This window comes from Arctopsyche grandis, chromosome 7 (genome assembly GCF_051622035.1).
Source record: "Arctopsyche grandis isolate Sample6627 chromosome 7, ASM5162203v2, whole genome shotgun sequence".
Classification (NCBI taxonomy): Eukaryota; Metazoa; Arthropoda; class Insecta; order Trichoptera; family Hydropsychidae; genus Arctopsyche; species Arctopsyche grandis.
In genome coordinates this window covers 14,575,282-14,593,337 of record NC_135361.1, presented here as the reverse complement: position 1 = coordinate 14,593,337, position 18,056 = coordinate 14,575,282, and the positions used below count along the sequence as shown (strand labels likewise).

At 32.0% G+C, this 18,056-nt stretch overlaps 2 protein-coding genes across 2 annotated transcripts in view; both read right to left on the bottom strand.

The window, feature by feature from the left end:
* Window positions 1-212: 212 nt before the first annotated feature.
* Window positions 213-2,828, bottom strand: LOC143914069 (dopamine D2-like receptor). The gene is made up of 3 exons (XM_077434159.1): window positions 2,824-2,828; window positions 2,485-2,678; window positions 213-427 (listed from the first exon to the last, which is right to left on the bottom strand). The coding sequence occupies exons 1-3, from the start codon at window positions 2,826-2,828 to the stop codon at window positions 213-215; spliced, it is 414 nt and encodes a 137-aa protein (XP_077290285.1).
* A 1,305-nt stretch (window positions 2,829-4,133) lies between these two features.
* Window positions 4,134-18,056, bottom strand: part of LOC143914068 (dopamine D2-like receptor) — a 281,762-nt gene continuing 267,839 nt past the window's right edge. Inside the window, exons 4-6 of the mRNA XM_077434158.1 lie at window positions 16,719-16,924; window positions 8,814-8,906; window positions 4,134-4,443 (exon numbers count right to left, since the gene is read on the bottom strand). Of these exons, the coding sequence (XP_077290284.1) occupies window positions 4,134-4,443; window positions 8,814-8,906; window positions 16,719-16,924 (609 nt within the window). The remainder of the gene's footprint in view (window positions 4,444-8,813; window positions 8,907-16,718; window positions 16,925-18,056) is intronic.

The following is an 18,056-nucleotide window of genomic DNA, read 5'->3' as shown; positions in this document are numbered from 1 at the left end:
GTTGTACTTACTGGTTAGTATTAATTTATCGAAATTGTATCGCCTTAAGCTTTTTTATTTTTCATTAACAATACGAAATTTCGTCCATCGCGACAATGTAGATTCGTCAATATCGAAACACTGAATGTGAATTGCATCTAGTGATTTCGCATGCCTCTGGAGGCTCTCGACGATTCGGTCTACTGGGTGAACACGACCATGTAGTCTATTGGCTAAGTGCCCATGTGCATCAGCTTCTTGAAGGCCTTCCTGAACTCGGGGTTGAATATGGTGTATATCACGGGGTTGACGAAGCTGTTCATGTAGCCGAGCCATGTGGTTAAGATGAATGCAGTCACCCCCGGCTGACACTCCCACCCCAGTTTGGTGCACATGGCGTCCATTATGTTGCACGTGAAGAACGGCACCCAGCATATCAGGAACACGCCTGCACATACGATAAAGATGAAATTAATACATTTAAATTATGATTTCGCACATGTGATACTGTCTATTGTATCGTGGCGGAGCTTTTTGTCGTCAAACGCGCTCGTGCGCACAATTGGCGTTTGTTGATTTTTTTCGCGAATAAATTCGACGCTTTGTCGCAGTGAATCGGCGTGTGAAAAATTGCTTCCGAACGTACGTTCTGTGACGACACTAACTGTCGGGTGTTAAATCACGGAAAAGTTTTTCTTTTTTTTTCCTGAAAAAGAAGTATTATGTATTGTATAACATAAGACCTTTCATGGCGATAGAGCGATAGTGGCTTCCATTTTCCCTTAACGAGTTATGTATGTATGTATGTGTGTACATATATGTACATATATATGCGATACAAATAAATCACATGAGTTTTGGTATTTTTTGGAACTTGTATAATAATATTGTGTCCGGTCAAAATCGCGCGAAACCAAACCGCCCCGACGTAACCGCGCCGATGTAAGCGCTTAACATCAAAACCACGCAGCGACAAAAGGGCGCGCTGACAAAGCCGCGTAAGGAAAAAGTGCGCACCGACAAAACAATATCAATAATAATGCGTTTTCAAATTTTAGTCGTAAATTTTGATTTATATTATTATTTTAGTTTTTTAAATGAGTTCAAATAAATATTTTTTGTTTTTTTGACGGGCCGTTTCTATAAACAATAAATCGTTTTGTGCGAAATACCGATCGTTACTCAACCTATGTAGGGTAGGGCTGCCACAATTGTCGAGATGCCGACCGGGACAGTTGGAAATTGAATGATAAATGGTAAAATTGAAATTTTGAGCCATATCTTAAACTAATTTTGATTATATAAAGTTACTATTTTGCTGTCAAATTAAATCTACCGATAAATAAAAGAACTTCTAAATGGTCAATTTTCTTAAAGTTTTTATTTAAAAGCAGGAATGATATCTTTGCATTTATTTTTTCACTCAAAAATTCAGGAATTTCCCATTCATTTAAAGTTTGCGTTAAAATTGGATTTGAAGCGATTTCGGCGCCTCTAGATTTTGAAGCCTGGTATCGTTGCTCCCTTCGTACGACTATATGTATACGATTAAGTAATTGCAGATCGCACGGTGAAAAGGTCACACGGTGAAATGACAATAAATTAATCGCGGAGACGAGTTTGTTGACAGCGTGATCGTCGAAGAAAAGATCATCCTGGGTAAACATAGATCGACAGTCGGTATTCAGCACGATTGATTGTTTATTGAATTTTATTTTTCCCAATCATAAATAATTAAAATTTTACGACTAACATTTGAAAACGCACCATTATTTTTGATAATTCAATGTTTTCAAACACTAGTTGCGCGATTTTATCGACGCGCTCTTTTGTCTCACGCAGTTTTGTCCCGCGCGCTTAAATTGTAGTACCAATGTAAAGTTTCGATTTAACGAATACCAATATAATGAATTATTTTTACGTTCCCGAAGTTTGTTAGTTCTTATAAAGAACTTTCAATTTGTTAAAATGATATTTGTTTTTTATGACATTTAAAAACTAACAAATTTATCACAATGTACATGAGTGTTTATATTACACACATATTTTTACAATATTTAAAATATATATTTTATATTTATACATATATTAGAACACGTGTTCGAATTGGTTGTACTTAGGATTGCAAGCAATGTATCGGGGTTGATTAAAATAGTAGTACATACAATAATAGCGTATATGTATATTTGATTGTTGTAGGAATGACTGGAAAATGTGTCACAATATCAAATTGTATGCTAAAATTAATCCATTATATCGACCAGCTTCGTGTTTATAATCGAAAATGATATATACATATAGAAAGTTGTTGTAGCCGGCAAGTAGTGAGTTTGGTTTAAACGGCTTTGTTCAAATTGATGAAAATTTGATACGTCCATCACGCCGTTGATTTGAATGGTAAATCCCCAGATCTCAAATTAGATGCTGATTACTCGCTACAGTGGCGTTGATTTTAAAATGAATAATGTTCATTTTAAATGGAATAAATAAGGCGGGAGGTCTCACCGAGTACAATCGCCAAAGTCTTCGTCGCTTTTCTTTCTTTCTTCGCCGATGACTTTTCTCTTTTCTTTTTGCTCGCTTTATTCACTTTGTAAATGGTGAACCTAGAGGCCGCCGTGGCTTTTCTTTCTTTCTTAGAATTTCCAGACCCCAACCTCGTTAGCTCCTCAGCACACCGCACCACAGTTGATGCAGTTCTATATGAAACAAAAAAATTCGTTAAAGATATTAAAAAATAAAATAAATTTATTATATACATAAATGTATGTACGTACATATGTATATGTACATATGTATGTACAAGTGTAGATGCATAGGCTGTTCATAACCATAGGTTATTACTGCATTGCATTGGATAATTTACCACAATGACTGTTGTAGGTAGACCATTACATATCATTGGCACAAATTCAATATTGGCTACTAATATGAGAATCAATTTACGTTTTAACACACATAATTAAAACATAAATTATCGCTTGAGACTTGATTGATTAAGTAAATTAAATACGAATTTAAATTATGCTATAATTTCCCCATGTAAAAATTTATATAGATTATAAAATTTGAAGTCATAATCAAATAGTGGTGACATAGTGGGTATCATGCATGGTCTTTGGTAATTTAATGGAGGAACCATTTCAACAATGAAATCAGATAAATTGGCAAACTCTGATAGGAAACGACTTGGAAATCGACTTGGAGTCACAAATATCCAAGTCTGATCAGCAGCACTACAGATAATACTCGTTTCAATCGAGGTGAACCCACAAGATCGAGCCCGGCACCCTCTCTTTATGACGTATGGATGTGAAACTTGGGCATTGAACGTTAGAATGCTGTATAAAATCCAATGTGTGAACCAAAGAAGTATGGAACGCTGTATGCTCGGAATAGCGAGTAGAGATTGAAAACAGAATACGTGGATAAGAAGTATGAAAATGGTAGTTGATGTAATCGAGAGAGTAAAGAGATTGAAATGGCAATGGGTGGGTCACGTAGCTGGACGTAGACGAAAGAAGTGCTCGAATGGTACCTGAAAGAGTGTAAAAGTTACAAGGAAGATCACGAGGGAAATGGATGGATGAAATGGATCTTATACCTGATGGAGAAGAGTTGCTAAAATAAAGATGAATGGAAGTTGTGGAGAGGCTTTTAAATAGTAGTGGATTCTTTTGGAAACATAAACATATTATTTTTATAATTATGTATGAATTCAAACAATTCTTTTGTTATGTATGTACTACTTTCGAATATCCGTAAATTATAAATTGATGATTTTAAGTATTTATTTTATTGTGAAACAGTATTATAAATTAATCAGCATGCATGTACATATGTATTACGTAAAATACAGAAAACAAGGTGTAGGTACATATTATTGTATCACATGATGATTTTCGCAACAAATTAATGGTTTTTGACTAGTTTATTTCAGAAATTAAATAAAAGTGCAGACAAATCGTTGTGACATGAACGTTTATGTCCATTTTTTTATTGAAAGAGAACATAAAATGGAGATAAACATGCGCCCGTCTTGTTAGAAGACAGAATTAGTATTAAACATAGCCGTTTATCTCGATGCTTGTTGTCGCATTCTTAAAAGCTGGTTTTTTGATAAATATATATGTAAATATAATATGTATATTAGCTTACTTCATGGGTAACTTTTCTACTCTGGGTGAACTTGTTGCCCCGTTCTTGTTCGTGAATGTTTTGATGGCACTCTTCGAGAAGCTGACACTTCCGTCTTTGTGCTGCGCGACGACGGCCACTTGAGGTGACTGTTGCTGTTGACTTTGCTGTTGGTTTTGCTGTTTGTTTACTGCAACTCTAGGGCTATTTGGTCCAGAAGATGCCTGCTCTTTGATCGGCTCTTCCAGATTCGAAGGAGCATAGCCAGAGTCGTTGTTGCCATTTGCATCGTTGTGGGGCGCCGGTGAAGCCAAGGAAGCCATTACACTTTCGAAAAAAAACATTGAATTAGTACATATGTATGTACATTTGTCTGTAGATTATATACAAATGTATATGTTGATGATATAATGCTACGATATGGTGCTTGAAATGAGCATGAGAGATCTTAAGAAGCACTCAATTAGGTGATGTTGATTAATTACACCCCCTTCCACCTCGTTCGCGAATAATATAATTGGATTACTAATACGTCAAATTAGTCTTGAACACAGGGAATGTTTGACGTTTGCGTTTGAAATGAGATACGCGAATTATTACGCACAATGCTAGTCACTTCTGGGTTATCCTATTTTGGTTCAATAAAATTACGCTTGAGGAATTTGTGTCGTATCTGTACCGGCAGTGTTAATACATATTTATTTTTCAATTTTGAATTATATATACATAGATACATTTATTTGTGTACAATGCATAATTGTATAAAATTTGAATGTGATATTTCCATCGTATAATTGAAATGCCTCGTTTTGTTAGTTTTAATAATATAATACAAATTTGCCTATAAATAAATTTCCAATCGCTGAAGGAGCTTCAAATTTGTTTGTAAAATAAATATATCAAAATTTTGAAATAGTTTTAGAGAGCGCAAGGGGATGTTTTTCAATTATAGCTTAAGCAAATTATCAATGGGTTCAAAGTTTGAAAACTACTACAATTTTTAGTTGAAGAATTTTTCAAGTAACAACAAATTATTCAGACAAACCATTTTCAATTTACAGCATTCAAAGCGTTGACTATTAAAAAGGATAAAGCATCTTAAATATGATATATAAAACGTAATGTAATAAAGAGTTGTATTTGATCATAAAAGTCCTATGATTATGCATTGTAATTGGAATTTTAATTACAAAAATGTTTTTGTAATAATTATTTTATTTATGAGAAGAATATTTAGAATATTTTTTTTAGGTAGCGATTTCGTTTCTTTGTTATTTTATTTTAAATGATTAATATTATCTTTTTTATTTATTTGAATTCGAGGAACACTTCCTTGTTATCGATATGATAAATTAATATATCTAACTTGAAAATTGTATTTATCTATTTGAATCTTTTCCATGAAAAATTTGTAATCTAAATTGATAGCACATTCAATATAAAAACTTAGCAAAAATTATTTTGGCAAACTCAATCATTATAATCTCTTCCAAAATTTGTTTATTTTAATCTCCATATGAGCCGTTAATTGAAAGTGGAGGAAGTCCAATTTTCAGTTCCAAAAACACTTTTTCTGTTTACTTAATTCACAAATTGTTATCACTTGTTTCAATTCGATATGTCCGGAATCTCGGAAAAGCAGAATAAACGCATTATAGGCCACCAATATTTTTAAATATTGTCAAACGCAAACTATATTTAATGTTTTGTGAAATATTTCTCGAAATGAAGAAAATTGAAGCTATGCCACTTTCAAATATAACAGCTCATATAATATTTTTTTATGCATAATACTGAATATATATTAATTATTTATTTAAATTATTTTTTTTGTATTTTTATCGCATAAAGGTAAATATGTACATACAGGTATAACAAACAACCAACAAAAAGTAATATAAAATACATGAACCGGTATCTGATGCGAAAGTCTACTTTTCTGAGAGCACACTTGATTTCACAGCCATCTCCGAAACTTTTTCCGTAAAAAATTGCGGCGATAAAATGTATGTATGACGTACGATACACAAAAAATACGAAACATATCACGAAGAAATAAAAATCAACAGTCAAAATTGAATTTCTATACAACCAAGAAAAGTGTTACTGGAATTGACATAAATAAACATTTACGCGTCTTTTAGGCAATCTGAATATACAAAAATATTCTATTTTCATCAACAACTTTTGGGTTTAAATACATACACACTTTTTTAAATTAAGTAAAAATATAATTTACAGCGAATATTATTATTTTGAATTTAATAAATTCAAATATAATATTAATATCGATGGAATTTATTTGTTTCAAAATGGACAATTTCTTGATGACCTCGTTTATAAATTTATATCTGAGAGATGTCAACGTATAGAGAGACCTTTTCGATTATGCGGACGCCGAAAATAATAAGCCTTTGATGATAAAATAGATTAAAGTTTGTACCGTTAGCGGTCTCGTCCGATCTGATTCGCTGACCCCAGCTAATACAGGCTAACCTAACCTAACCTATACGTTTGTCGTTGAAACAATACCGGCACACTTCGTATCAAATGATCAAAACACCCCTCACTCTCTCCTCCCAGTCTTCATGGAAATCCCTTCAGCACTCCGGACCAACCCATCGCCGTCATTTTCATTCGAATCCCTTTCAAAGTTGCGTATCCGAAACATAAACACAACCGAAAACTAGAGAATTGAATTTTAACTACAGTCGAAAGCCGCCTGACCACGAACGTCGTTTCAATCATAAATATTAAAACGATTTCAACTTTAAAATCGTATATATTGTATATTATTATATTATAGTAAATAATTATGAATTATCGTGGTGTTAATAATTAATTAATTTGTTTGAATGTTCGAATCTTTTTCAATCAAAATATGTAAAAATTTTGGAAAGCCATTAAGAAAAGATTGACAATACAATAATATACCAAGCTGGTATCCAAAAAATTGCGTACCGACAATAGCGCGCAGAGAAACTACGCGCTGACAATAACGTGCAATACAAAAGTAAATGAGGACATATGTATATTCCCATTGATTTTATTTTAAAAAGGATTATAATATTTTTAGTGAAACTGAAAAAATCTATTTCAACGTCGATTTAAAAAGCAATGAGTTTCTTTCCGAACAGTCGTTTGTATATTAATTTTAATTTTCAAAACCCACCCACTAAATTTAAAACTTCGTTTTCGAATTTTGAAAACTTATATTCCCATTTAACATATATCCCCATTGTCTAATTTTTTATCTAATTGTCTTCTTGCTGCTGCATCTTGCCATTTGCATTCTTCACTATATGTTCGATGGATGGAGCTACTCCACCGACCGCCTTAAATGTACATTGAATTGATTGATTGTTCTTATTATTATTATTATCATTTATTATTATTATTTTCAATAATGTTATTATCTATATATTATTTATATGAGCGTTGGGAATACTATTCTCCCTATCACCTGGAATAAAAAGTTATTATTATTATTATTAAATTTCCATTGCGAAATCAAATAAAACCAAAAAAGATAATTTTTTCAATATTTTTAAATTTGTTCGCGTGGTTTTGTCGGAGTTGTACTGTGAGCTTTAGCCATGTGCGTAGTTGTCTTGCGCGCAATTGTCAGGATGCCCACCAAGCTGAGTTAAACTAATTTTGTAAATAACGTTTAATTGTTTTTGACTTACGGTAAATATTATCAGTGTTGTTTATGGCTATTTTTAAAGACATGTCAGAAAATAGAAATAAATACTCAAATATCATTTAATCTTTTGATTATGATTTTATAATTTCAACTCGTATTAAATCTTTTATTAGAATAAATCATGATCTTCTAACGTTTGACGCTTTAGTTAATATTAGAGAAGGCACATGGGTATCAATGTGCGACATTCTGACAAATGTGATGGATTTAGGTTAAGATTGACAGTTGTGGAAATTCGCATAGCTCTTTCCCTAATTCTGTAATAAATTTAATTGATTGATGTTAAGACACAATTTAACTATTTAATACAATATATTAATATTATGGTATAATTTCATGTACCGATGGAAATAACCGTGAACTGACAAGTGTTCGTTTTAATTTGAACACAATTTTCGTTTAGTATATTAAATTTTGTAGTATGTTCAATTTTAAATTCAACGTTTGTAATTTATAGTGATATAATAGCTGGATTAAATTTGCGGTATCAATTTTGGTAAAGTAAATTTTTACACAATTAAACGAATTTATGTTCAAAAACGATGAAAGTTATTTTAGGGGTCTGTTTTTTGCGAAGTTTTGTTATCTTGATATCAATTTCAATTTCAACAAATTTCACATTAAATTAATTTTGTCGTGAATTAGAAATGAAAATTGGCCTCGAAATTTAATACGCTCTTAAAAATGCTTTTATTATATTGTGTGAGAAGTTTATTCTTTCGCAAATAATAATTCGTTCAGAATGTGAAATATGTACGTATATAAATAATATAATCCACAACACCGTTGGTCTATGTATACAATTATTTTGCAATTTAGGTAGTCAAAATGACTTAATTTAATTTTCAGTTTTCGCACAGAGCTATCACTAATTAAAAACAAATTAGGCATTCTCTTTCGTTTTGAAAATCGTCTCGTCCCTCTTCATTATATATTTTTAATGACTTTAAACGACAGTTTAAATTTGAAAACGGATTTTTTTACTACTCACTTTCCAGCTTCTTCTACTACGGTGGCCAATATGAACTCGGTGGATTTGTCATTAGATATTACATGACACTCGTCCGCGTCCACGTCAGGAGATCTGCAAAAAATAGTAAATTCAAACTATACTTATACAAGTGCGTAAAAATTAGATTGATAATAATGGTCATACGATGCGTAGTAAGGACGAGGTCCTGTAAAATCGGTCGGCGAATGTGAGCCCAGAACCTTTCTCTAATTAATCAATTACGAGCGAAATCCCCAAGAGATTGCCAGACTAATTGAACAAACCACTGACTTATGTATAATATACTGAAACGTTGGTCTCCATTAGATATTTCTGAAAGTTGTACGCTCAAAATTAATTTGAAATATAAAAAAATATATATATATATATATATTTATTTTGATTACCATTGAATATTATGCATTCTACTTTAGAGTGGCTTACTTTTATGAATTTTCTTTCTGTGTGTGAATGTGATTTTTAAAAAGTCCAATTTATACTGTACGAAGAAAAAATTAGCTCTCTTAGAAGGTTTACGAAATGAAATGCTATCAAACTTAAGTCGTTTACTTTTTGTTTTCATTCCGTCCACAGATTTCTTTTCTTTTTTTTTTCATTTTAAATAATCGAAATAAATGTGATCAAAACTTATTCGACAAAGTTGAAGTATTCAACTATGTATCTATGTATATACGAATTTATCAGTGTACTATGCGTATTTACTTTTTTTTCTTTTGTAAATTGAAGTATTTTTAAAAAGTCCATTACTACATACATATGTATTAAGCTTCGTTTAGAGTTTTGATAAAACTTTTTTCGTTTACTTAATTCCTTGGATTATATTACGATATGTAGTTGAATTATGTTAATATTGTGAGCGTCTATAGCATGTCATGTACACACACAACGCAAACTGAATAATGTTGCGAAAATTTACATACACAAACAACTTAGACTTAAAATTTAAGCTGACGACTATGACAGACTGAAAGGAAAAGTTATAAAATAAAATCTCAACTGGATCCACGGGGGGACGACTGGCCTTTTCAAATCTACGGAAGTCATATTTTCAGTGAAAGCAAGAAAAATAGCGCGTTCCGTCTCCATTTTTCTGGGGAAAATTAAAAGAAATAAAATCCTTCGTAATTTTCCTCTCAGATTGCCGTTTTCCGTTTAGAGTTTTCGTTTGATTTTTTTTCTCCGTCTCATATATAACAAAAAGCTCGATACATCCGATACTGCCTTTGAGATTTAATATTATAATTTTTGATTACGTGCCACTCGTTATTCCACGAAAAAATTATCATTTTTAATTAAAGTAATTTGTTTTGATGAGAGGAGACAGAATGAGAGACATTGTGATATAAAATAAGCTCGTTACGCTTCATTTTTGAAACGAGAGCTTATATAAATTAATTATTGATTCCCTTTCATGGATTACAAAGAATATTTTATGAATTTAATAATCAATACAGGTTGTCAAAACAAAATGGAACAAACTCCATATTTATTTCAACTTTTAACAATATAGAAAGATTAAACGTAAACGAGATATTTTTTGTGAATCTCATTAAAACAAATTTTGGGAAATTAATGAGATATTATAATAATATAATATATGTTTGTATGCACATATACATAAGCACTCAGATTATAACGATAATACATATATTATACATAACTTGGTCAACGTACATATGTACATAACTCACAAATTCTACAACATAGGTTGTAGAATTTGTGAGTTTCAGACTTCCTTTAAATGTACCTTTGCCAACTACGCAAGCCAATCTATTGAAGGTACTAAAATATAGTTTTCCAACTCCTACTTCCTTCTAAATACATTACAAGACATCCTGTTCACAGGCAAGACTACAAAGTAAGTCACAATTAAAAATAAGTGCTTTAGTATCAATTGAATTTTAGCATCGAAAAATTTTTGTTTACAAATGGAATTCGCTCAATGCATAAACATTCACTCATTGTTATAACAAAGTTGCTTTTTTACAAAAAATCATTTATTACTGTTGTTTTATACATACATACATACAAATTGTGAACATAATTGAAATCAGCATTTTTTTCTTATATCTTGATCTTGATAAGACTTCATACAAATTATAATATATTTGGATACGGAATGTTTGTAAGTTGCCAAGACATCTTCTCACTAACGTTATAAGTTTAATTTTCGTTCCATCCAACGATATTAGTATTATTGCAATGTTAGATATAATTTCGAATTCATAATGTTTTTAAAGGCAACGAAAACACTCATCTCAGATGTATGGTACCAAAAAAATTGGAGATAGAATAGTTTAAATTTGGAATAATCAATCTAATGAATTAGTAACCTGAATCATTTTACATTATTTTTACAAGGTGATTTTGAACCATTTCCACTCTCCCGATCGCTTTGATATTTTACCAACACACGGAGGTTAGCTCTAATTAAAATAATCAAATGTCTCAAACTTAACCAGCAACCAGGGTTTCAGTCCCACTAATTGCTGCTGACCAGACCTTGGATACGTGACTGAAATTGGCAACCTATACCCATTTTCTCGTAAAATTTCGATCTTTTCAGCATCTTGACATCTATGGATGTCTCTGTGGATCGATGTTCAATGTTTAATGTAAATATAAGCCGATATATTTGAAAGTGGCATAAATCCACTTTTCTTCATTTCGAGAAATAATTCCCAAAATATTAAATACATACATACATATATTGTTTTGTGTTGAACAAAATTAAAAAATAATTGTAATACGTTGATTCTGCTTTTCCGAGATTCTGGACATATCGAATTAAAATAAGTGATAATAATTTGTGAACGAAGTAAAACAAATGTTGTGTTTTTGAATTTCTTAATCTGGATACCACCACACTCGTCGCTCTGGAGCAACCTATTTAAACGATCGTGCATGATTTATTGAAATAAAAATCAATAAATAAATAATGCTAGATGAATTTAATTATTAACAAAATCATCAAAATCGACTGTCAGATCAACGGGATGACAGCTCTCTATCAGCTGCGGTTGAACAGATATAAAAATTACTTTTTACACATATGATTATTTGTCGAAAAAAAATTTATGATTTACAAAAAAAAAATATGGGTTTTTGTTCGTTACTTCTTATTTTTAGTTTTACATTCTAAGACTTTCCTTTTTATTTCTTTGTATGTTATACAATATTAACATATGTTCATTTTATTTGTTGCTTTGTAATTTTCTAAACTGGTTGATAAACTATTTGGGTCTATCGGCTATGCCACATCTACCGAGTATTTTAAATAAATAAACTTTTTCATGTCACGTCTACTGCTAATATGTACCTTTGTGAATGGTACACAAATGCGTGCATTAGGCCTCTAGTCTATTTATAATCTATAATTGTAATCAGTTTCGTACGTAACAATACGGTGCTTTCATAGCATATTCTCGGCATGCTCTTGAACAATGTTAGCCTATACATGGAGGGGAGTTTTCACGCCGATTTTCCTAGTGCTCATGTGCTGCCATCTGGCGTGGCAGGGTCAGATATGTCTCGATTTGCGAGGAAAATGCTCATAGAGAGGACAAAATGGGCGGTGAAGTTGAAAGCATCGGCGCTCAGCCATACAAATCGAATAAGCGTCGTTGGCAGTGCGGGGCGTCAAAGTCAATTAGGCGCCTGGCGCAATCCTCCCTGTCCAAATCAAATTTTGGCATTTCAATACGATACTGGAGATATTCAGGGGCGCTTTGTTCTGCCACTTAAATGCGAACCCGCACAAGCCAATAGCGCCACACAGGCCCGTGCGACTTGGGACGCAACGTACCTACATGTATAATATGTAGGTACATACATATGTACGTGTACGTATGTCCAAGATGATATTCTTGAATACCGGGACTAAATTTCAGCACGTCTTTTCATGTAAATCAGCTAAATGATACGTCGAATATTCTTTCGTAATATTTTTTTGAAATTTTAGCTTTATAATGAGGGGAGTAGGACTAGACCGGATAAATAGAAAACAAAACGCTTTATATAGTTTAGTAGGTCGCGGTGACGACACCTACCGGTTGCTTGGGAAATTATATCCAGAGACCTAACTAGGATATACTTTAAATAGTAATTTAGGAAAATAGCCACCCCCCCGCCGTTTTTTTATAATTTTCAAATACGTCCATTACGTAAACTATCTAAATTACCATTTTCTCATTTAACACTAGCAAAATACATATATATCCAAATTCAAAATAATAAATTCAATTAAAAGAAGAATATTTATTTTTGTAAATATGTATTTAGAGCGAAAGATAATAATCAACATTTAAAATAAAAATCATATAAAAAGTCTCAATATAATCAACCGTGATTTTTGGTTTAATTTTTAAATGCTTTTTATTATTACGAAATTATGTTCACAATACATCTTATATCTATTTTAATAGCTACTGATCTACTGATCATTTTCTATTTTATATTTTAATTTAATTTGGTTAGTAATCATAGTATTATATTATTCTAATGTACAGCATAATAGGAAAAAGAGCTCAAAAACCTATAACCGTGATTTGGCGTTATATGTATGTATGTATGTATGTATATAGAATTAAAACATGTTGAATAAAGCCTCATTTTTTTTTAAATTCAAATTTTTAAATGTACATATTTTTAAACTTAATACACTCTGTTTATTAATTTTACATTATATTCTTTCTTATTACATTATTGCGATTTAGAATTATCGATGATTTAAAAAATATATTATATTTTCTAACGTGAACTATGTTCCTCTTTCTATGGTCAAATGTTTGACTGATATTTTTCTTATAATATATTGTATTATATAATATTATTTTGGTTCTTTGTACATATGTATGCTTATAAAAAAAATATTTTTATTTTAGAAATTTCACATTTAGTAAATGTTTTGCGAAAAACTAAAAGAAAGACGTTTTCGAATGCTAATTATGGCAACACTAATTACGTGTTTAGCATTCAAATAATTGTAAAAAAAATTTAAGTATACATTTTTTGGTTACTATTCTATTGTCCTACGTAGTATCATTAAAATTGGAAGACTTTGTATTGTATAAGCTTTTGTAAAACAAGTTCCCCTTTTTCGTCTTAATTTCATATTCAATATTTTTTTTGTGTTCAGTATGTACATATGTATGTAGAAGTTTTGTCGTCAAATAAAATACAAATGTATTTATGTAAATATATTGACTATACATATTTCTTTGTGAATCGTGGTCTTAATTTGAAGATTTCCAAGATTGTCAGATTGTCAAGATTGTCAACACCAGAAATATACATACATACATACATATATAGATCAATGGTTAGCATGTAAAGCTTTCGATTAAATGGTCACGGGTTCTATTTTTGGCTTTGTTGCTGGTCAGACCTTGGATATATGACTTCAAGGTCGATCTTTTATTTTCAGAGTTTACCAATTTATCTGATTTCATTGGAAACGGTTCCAACGAATTGGACATCCTGTCCTATTTCTCGCAAATTTGAGTTTACAGCATCTCATAATTTGTCAAAATGTATCCATTGATGTCTATATGATAACTGTAATATTTGTAATTCGCCTTGAATAATATTTATGTACAATATTGACCATATATGTCGCGTTTATAAAGTAAAAATAGGTGTATGTCTGTATAAATAAAATAAAACAGAATTGAAATTAAAAATTATGATTACTGATTCTGAAAATTTTTGCCACAAATCTCGTCTTAGTGCGGTTCAAATTAACGACGAATTTAATTTATTGTTAACCTTCAGCGTGGCACAATTTTCTAAAATTCTTTCGAAAACAAATTTAATTTAAAAAGTGTCTCAGCTACAAAAACAAATTACGTCAGCAACTTTAGAGGACTATTACTTTGAAATAAAATGAACAAATTCGCGTACTTTCCGTAAGTTAATGCCGTTTTGATATTGCTAATGTATTGTGTCTTAGCTATTATCGTAATTAAAATATAATATTTCTTGGAGAGAAATAGTCTTGTCGTAATAGTTCATCGTTCATACAACTGTAATTAGCAAAATGGAAGCTTTTTAGGAACATTGCAGAGCATTCTCCCGAAAGCTCTTTATGCCCGAGCAGAGAGAAAAGATCGTTTCACGATTAAGTCCCATTTATTGCAGATCGAATTTTCCTACTATTCTTCCTCGGTAATTACAGCGAGCTTCATAAGTACCGCTCAGCATACATCACGGTGCAATTCAAACATTTATTTCCATTATAAAATTAACCGTCAAATAAATGGGAAAATCGATATTGCCAATGAATTTAAATATAATTAAATTACTAAATTCGATTATCTTTCAAGCGCATTTTTTGCAAAACGCCATTACATATAAAAAATAATACTCGAGCCACCCTCGCTCCCCCTTTGGTTTCCGATAAATAGTGAAAATGGCATAAGGCATTCGCGCATAAACAATATCGTTTTCCATTTCATTTGGTACAGATGGAATCAAGACGTGACGAGCATTATCCGCACTGACCCAGCAGTTATTGCCCCATTTGCGGAACCTTTTCCTTTTAAAAATATTCACACATCTTGGTCTATCGATATATTTCATAGGTACAGAATATTTTGAGCTCATTCTTGACGAATTGCCACTTTAACATTTTGAATACGGGCGTACGAATATATAAATTTGATCACTCATACAAATAAAAATATATTTTTAGATCCGAAAATGAAATCATCTGTTATGGAAAAGTCCGTTGCTAGATGGAAGTCTCTCCAAAATATTTCCATTATATTCTGGCCAACATTCATACTCATTTTTTCAACAAAAGTTAGCTTTTTCATCTGTTTATAGTTTGACAAACATAATTTAGGTATCATCAACTACACTCAATCATCGTTAGAACATTTTAAATTATTTAAATCAACCCTTTTTATGATTAAACTGGAGCGATATGAGTGGATAGATTGTGAACAGGTAGATTATAAGTTATATGTACATAGGAGAGAATACATATACATATGGTATTGTTGACATTTATCAATATTTAAATCTATATTTGTATATTGAGAAAGCTCATCTTCTCGTTCCACGGTCGAACCGCTTGCGGTCCCTTACAAATATTTGGATAAAAACAATCGATTACAATATAAATTTAAGCAATCTATGTACTTCTCCTTGACGTGAATCTAGGCTTTTTGTTCATATCGTCCCGCAAAACCCCTTCAGACCCTTGTCACTCGAAAATATAAAATTTCCCAAATAAAATTGCATGATTATTGTGACCCCCCCCCCCCCTAGCTCTAGACGGAAAGAGACGGGGTTAAGTTATGCTTGACATTTTTATTAAAGGATATTAAAGGTCCAAATTCAATATCTCGAATATTTGTGTTGACCTGACACGAACAAACGGTTCGTTCCGAATAATCATCGTGTAATTGTTTCAACGCAAAAGGAAATCTAGAATATGTAAAATGAGCATGTGTAAATTTAGTCACTAAAACATTATTTTTTTGCTGTGGAAACTTTCCGAAAGTGTAGAGATAATGTGAAATTATATTGCCGCAATACTACATACATAGGTGTGTTATGTCAGGGGCATAGGATTATATTTAACATATTTTCTTATTCATGCCATACAAGAGGGTGTAAATTTATGTGATTGTACAATGTGCTTCAAATTTTATTTCCCTGCTTCAAGTTACCAAAAATGGTCCCACGGCGATGATAAATAAGATTTGAACAACGAAATAAGAGGCTGCGTTTTCGAAATTACGCGCTTTTGTATCTTATATGTATATATGTAGGTACATATATTTTGGCGAATGGCCGTCGGAAATTTCGCCGAGATGGGAATTTCGGCGAGGGTTCTAAAAACGTAAACATTAAAATGGGTTAACTAGAAGGTGTTACCTTTCGCCCCCGTCGTCGTCTTCTTCGTTGCTACCAGATGCTGTGTTCGTGGGTTTCTCTTCTTCCGGTTTTTTCGTTGGTCCTAAAGCCGTTTCCGCCAATCTTCTTGTCTGAGCTACATTTTCTATAACGGATCCGGCTCCTACATCTCCAGGAAGAGGTTTACTCCTAGCCGCTCGCTGCTTCCGAGCTCTGTTACGTAAAGCCTGCAAAAAAGACTCTCGATAAATAAAAATAAAATTATAAATTAACATATGCTATTTAAAGTAAAAAATATACGCTCAATGGTAAAATAGACGAATGTTTCTTGGGGCAGAGTTTAGATTTAATTTTGTGTACTACTATCTGAACCACTAACTCTCGTTTTCTAAAGGGGTGATTTATTAGCACTGTTATCGTGCACAAAATAATCTCATTATACAATGGAGTTGCTCCAACTTACGGAACCTATTTTGCATAATAAATGGCCATAGCACTTGACTAAAATCCAACGCTGGGAATGCAATCTGTGAATTTAATGCTATTATGCTTTAAAAATACATATTTCGGTCATTTTTTTTTTTTGTTAAGTAATAAATAAAATACTAAATTTAATTTTGAAATTTATAAATTAAAATTCATTATTAAAAATGACACATGTAAGGCAGATTTTAATTTAAATTTTATGCTCAAACGATCACAACATGTGACTCGTTATGTAGTACAAATGTATATATGGGAACTTGTACGGGAATCACACCATCTAATTTATTAGACTAATTAGGTAAGTTTGGGATAATATTGTGACGTCAATCGAATATTACGCCTATTTAGCATCGAATTTCGTGACTCGTCACAGTATTATTAACTAATGTTGTGCCCGTTGATTTCAAGGGGCGGTTTCAGAAAGGAATTGATACACGAATTAAAATAAAGTTATATGTTATATATTAATATAAATATAATGTAAGGTAATTTATAGGCGCGCGCGCACGTATTAATAGAAAAAGTTGAGTGCGCGCATTACACGCGCACCGATCCAACCCGTTTTCAAAATGATGAATTAATGTGTATGTGTGCCTTCGTGGATTATCTATATGTGTACGCTCCCACGCATGCTTAGGCGCATCTGACGCTGACGTCACCCGTTGCTTGGCCTGACGTCACTCGGCGCTCAATATCAGGAGCATTTGTCACATGCTTCACACTGCCCCCCCCCCACTTCCCCGCTTTCCCGCGTCTCCTGGACACGACTGGTCGATGCATCCGCTAGATATCCACACACATACCGACAAACATACATACATCGCGTCCGTTTATATATATATATGTATATATATATATATATATATATATATA

Bases quoted from the DNA above. Each gene is read 5' to 3' on its own strand.
- LOC143914069 (XM_077434159.1), bottom strand. The intron at 428-2,484 runs GTGAGACCTCCC...TCGTATGTGCAG, and splicing joins GACTTTGGCGATTGTACTCG to GCGTGTTCCTGATATGCTGG.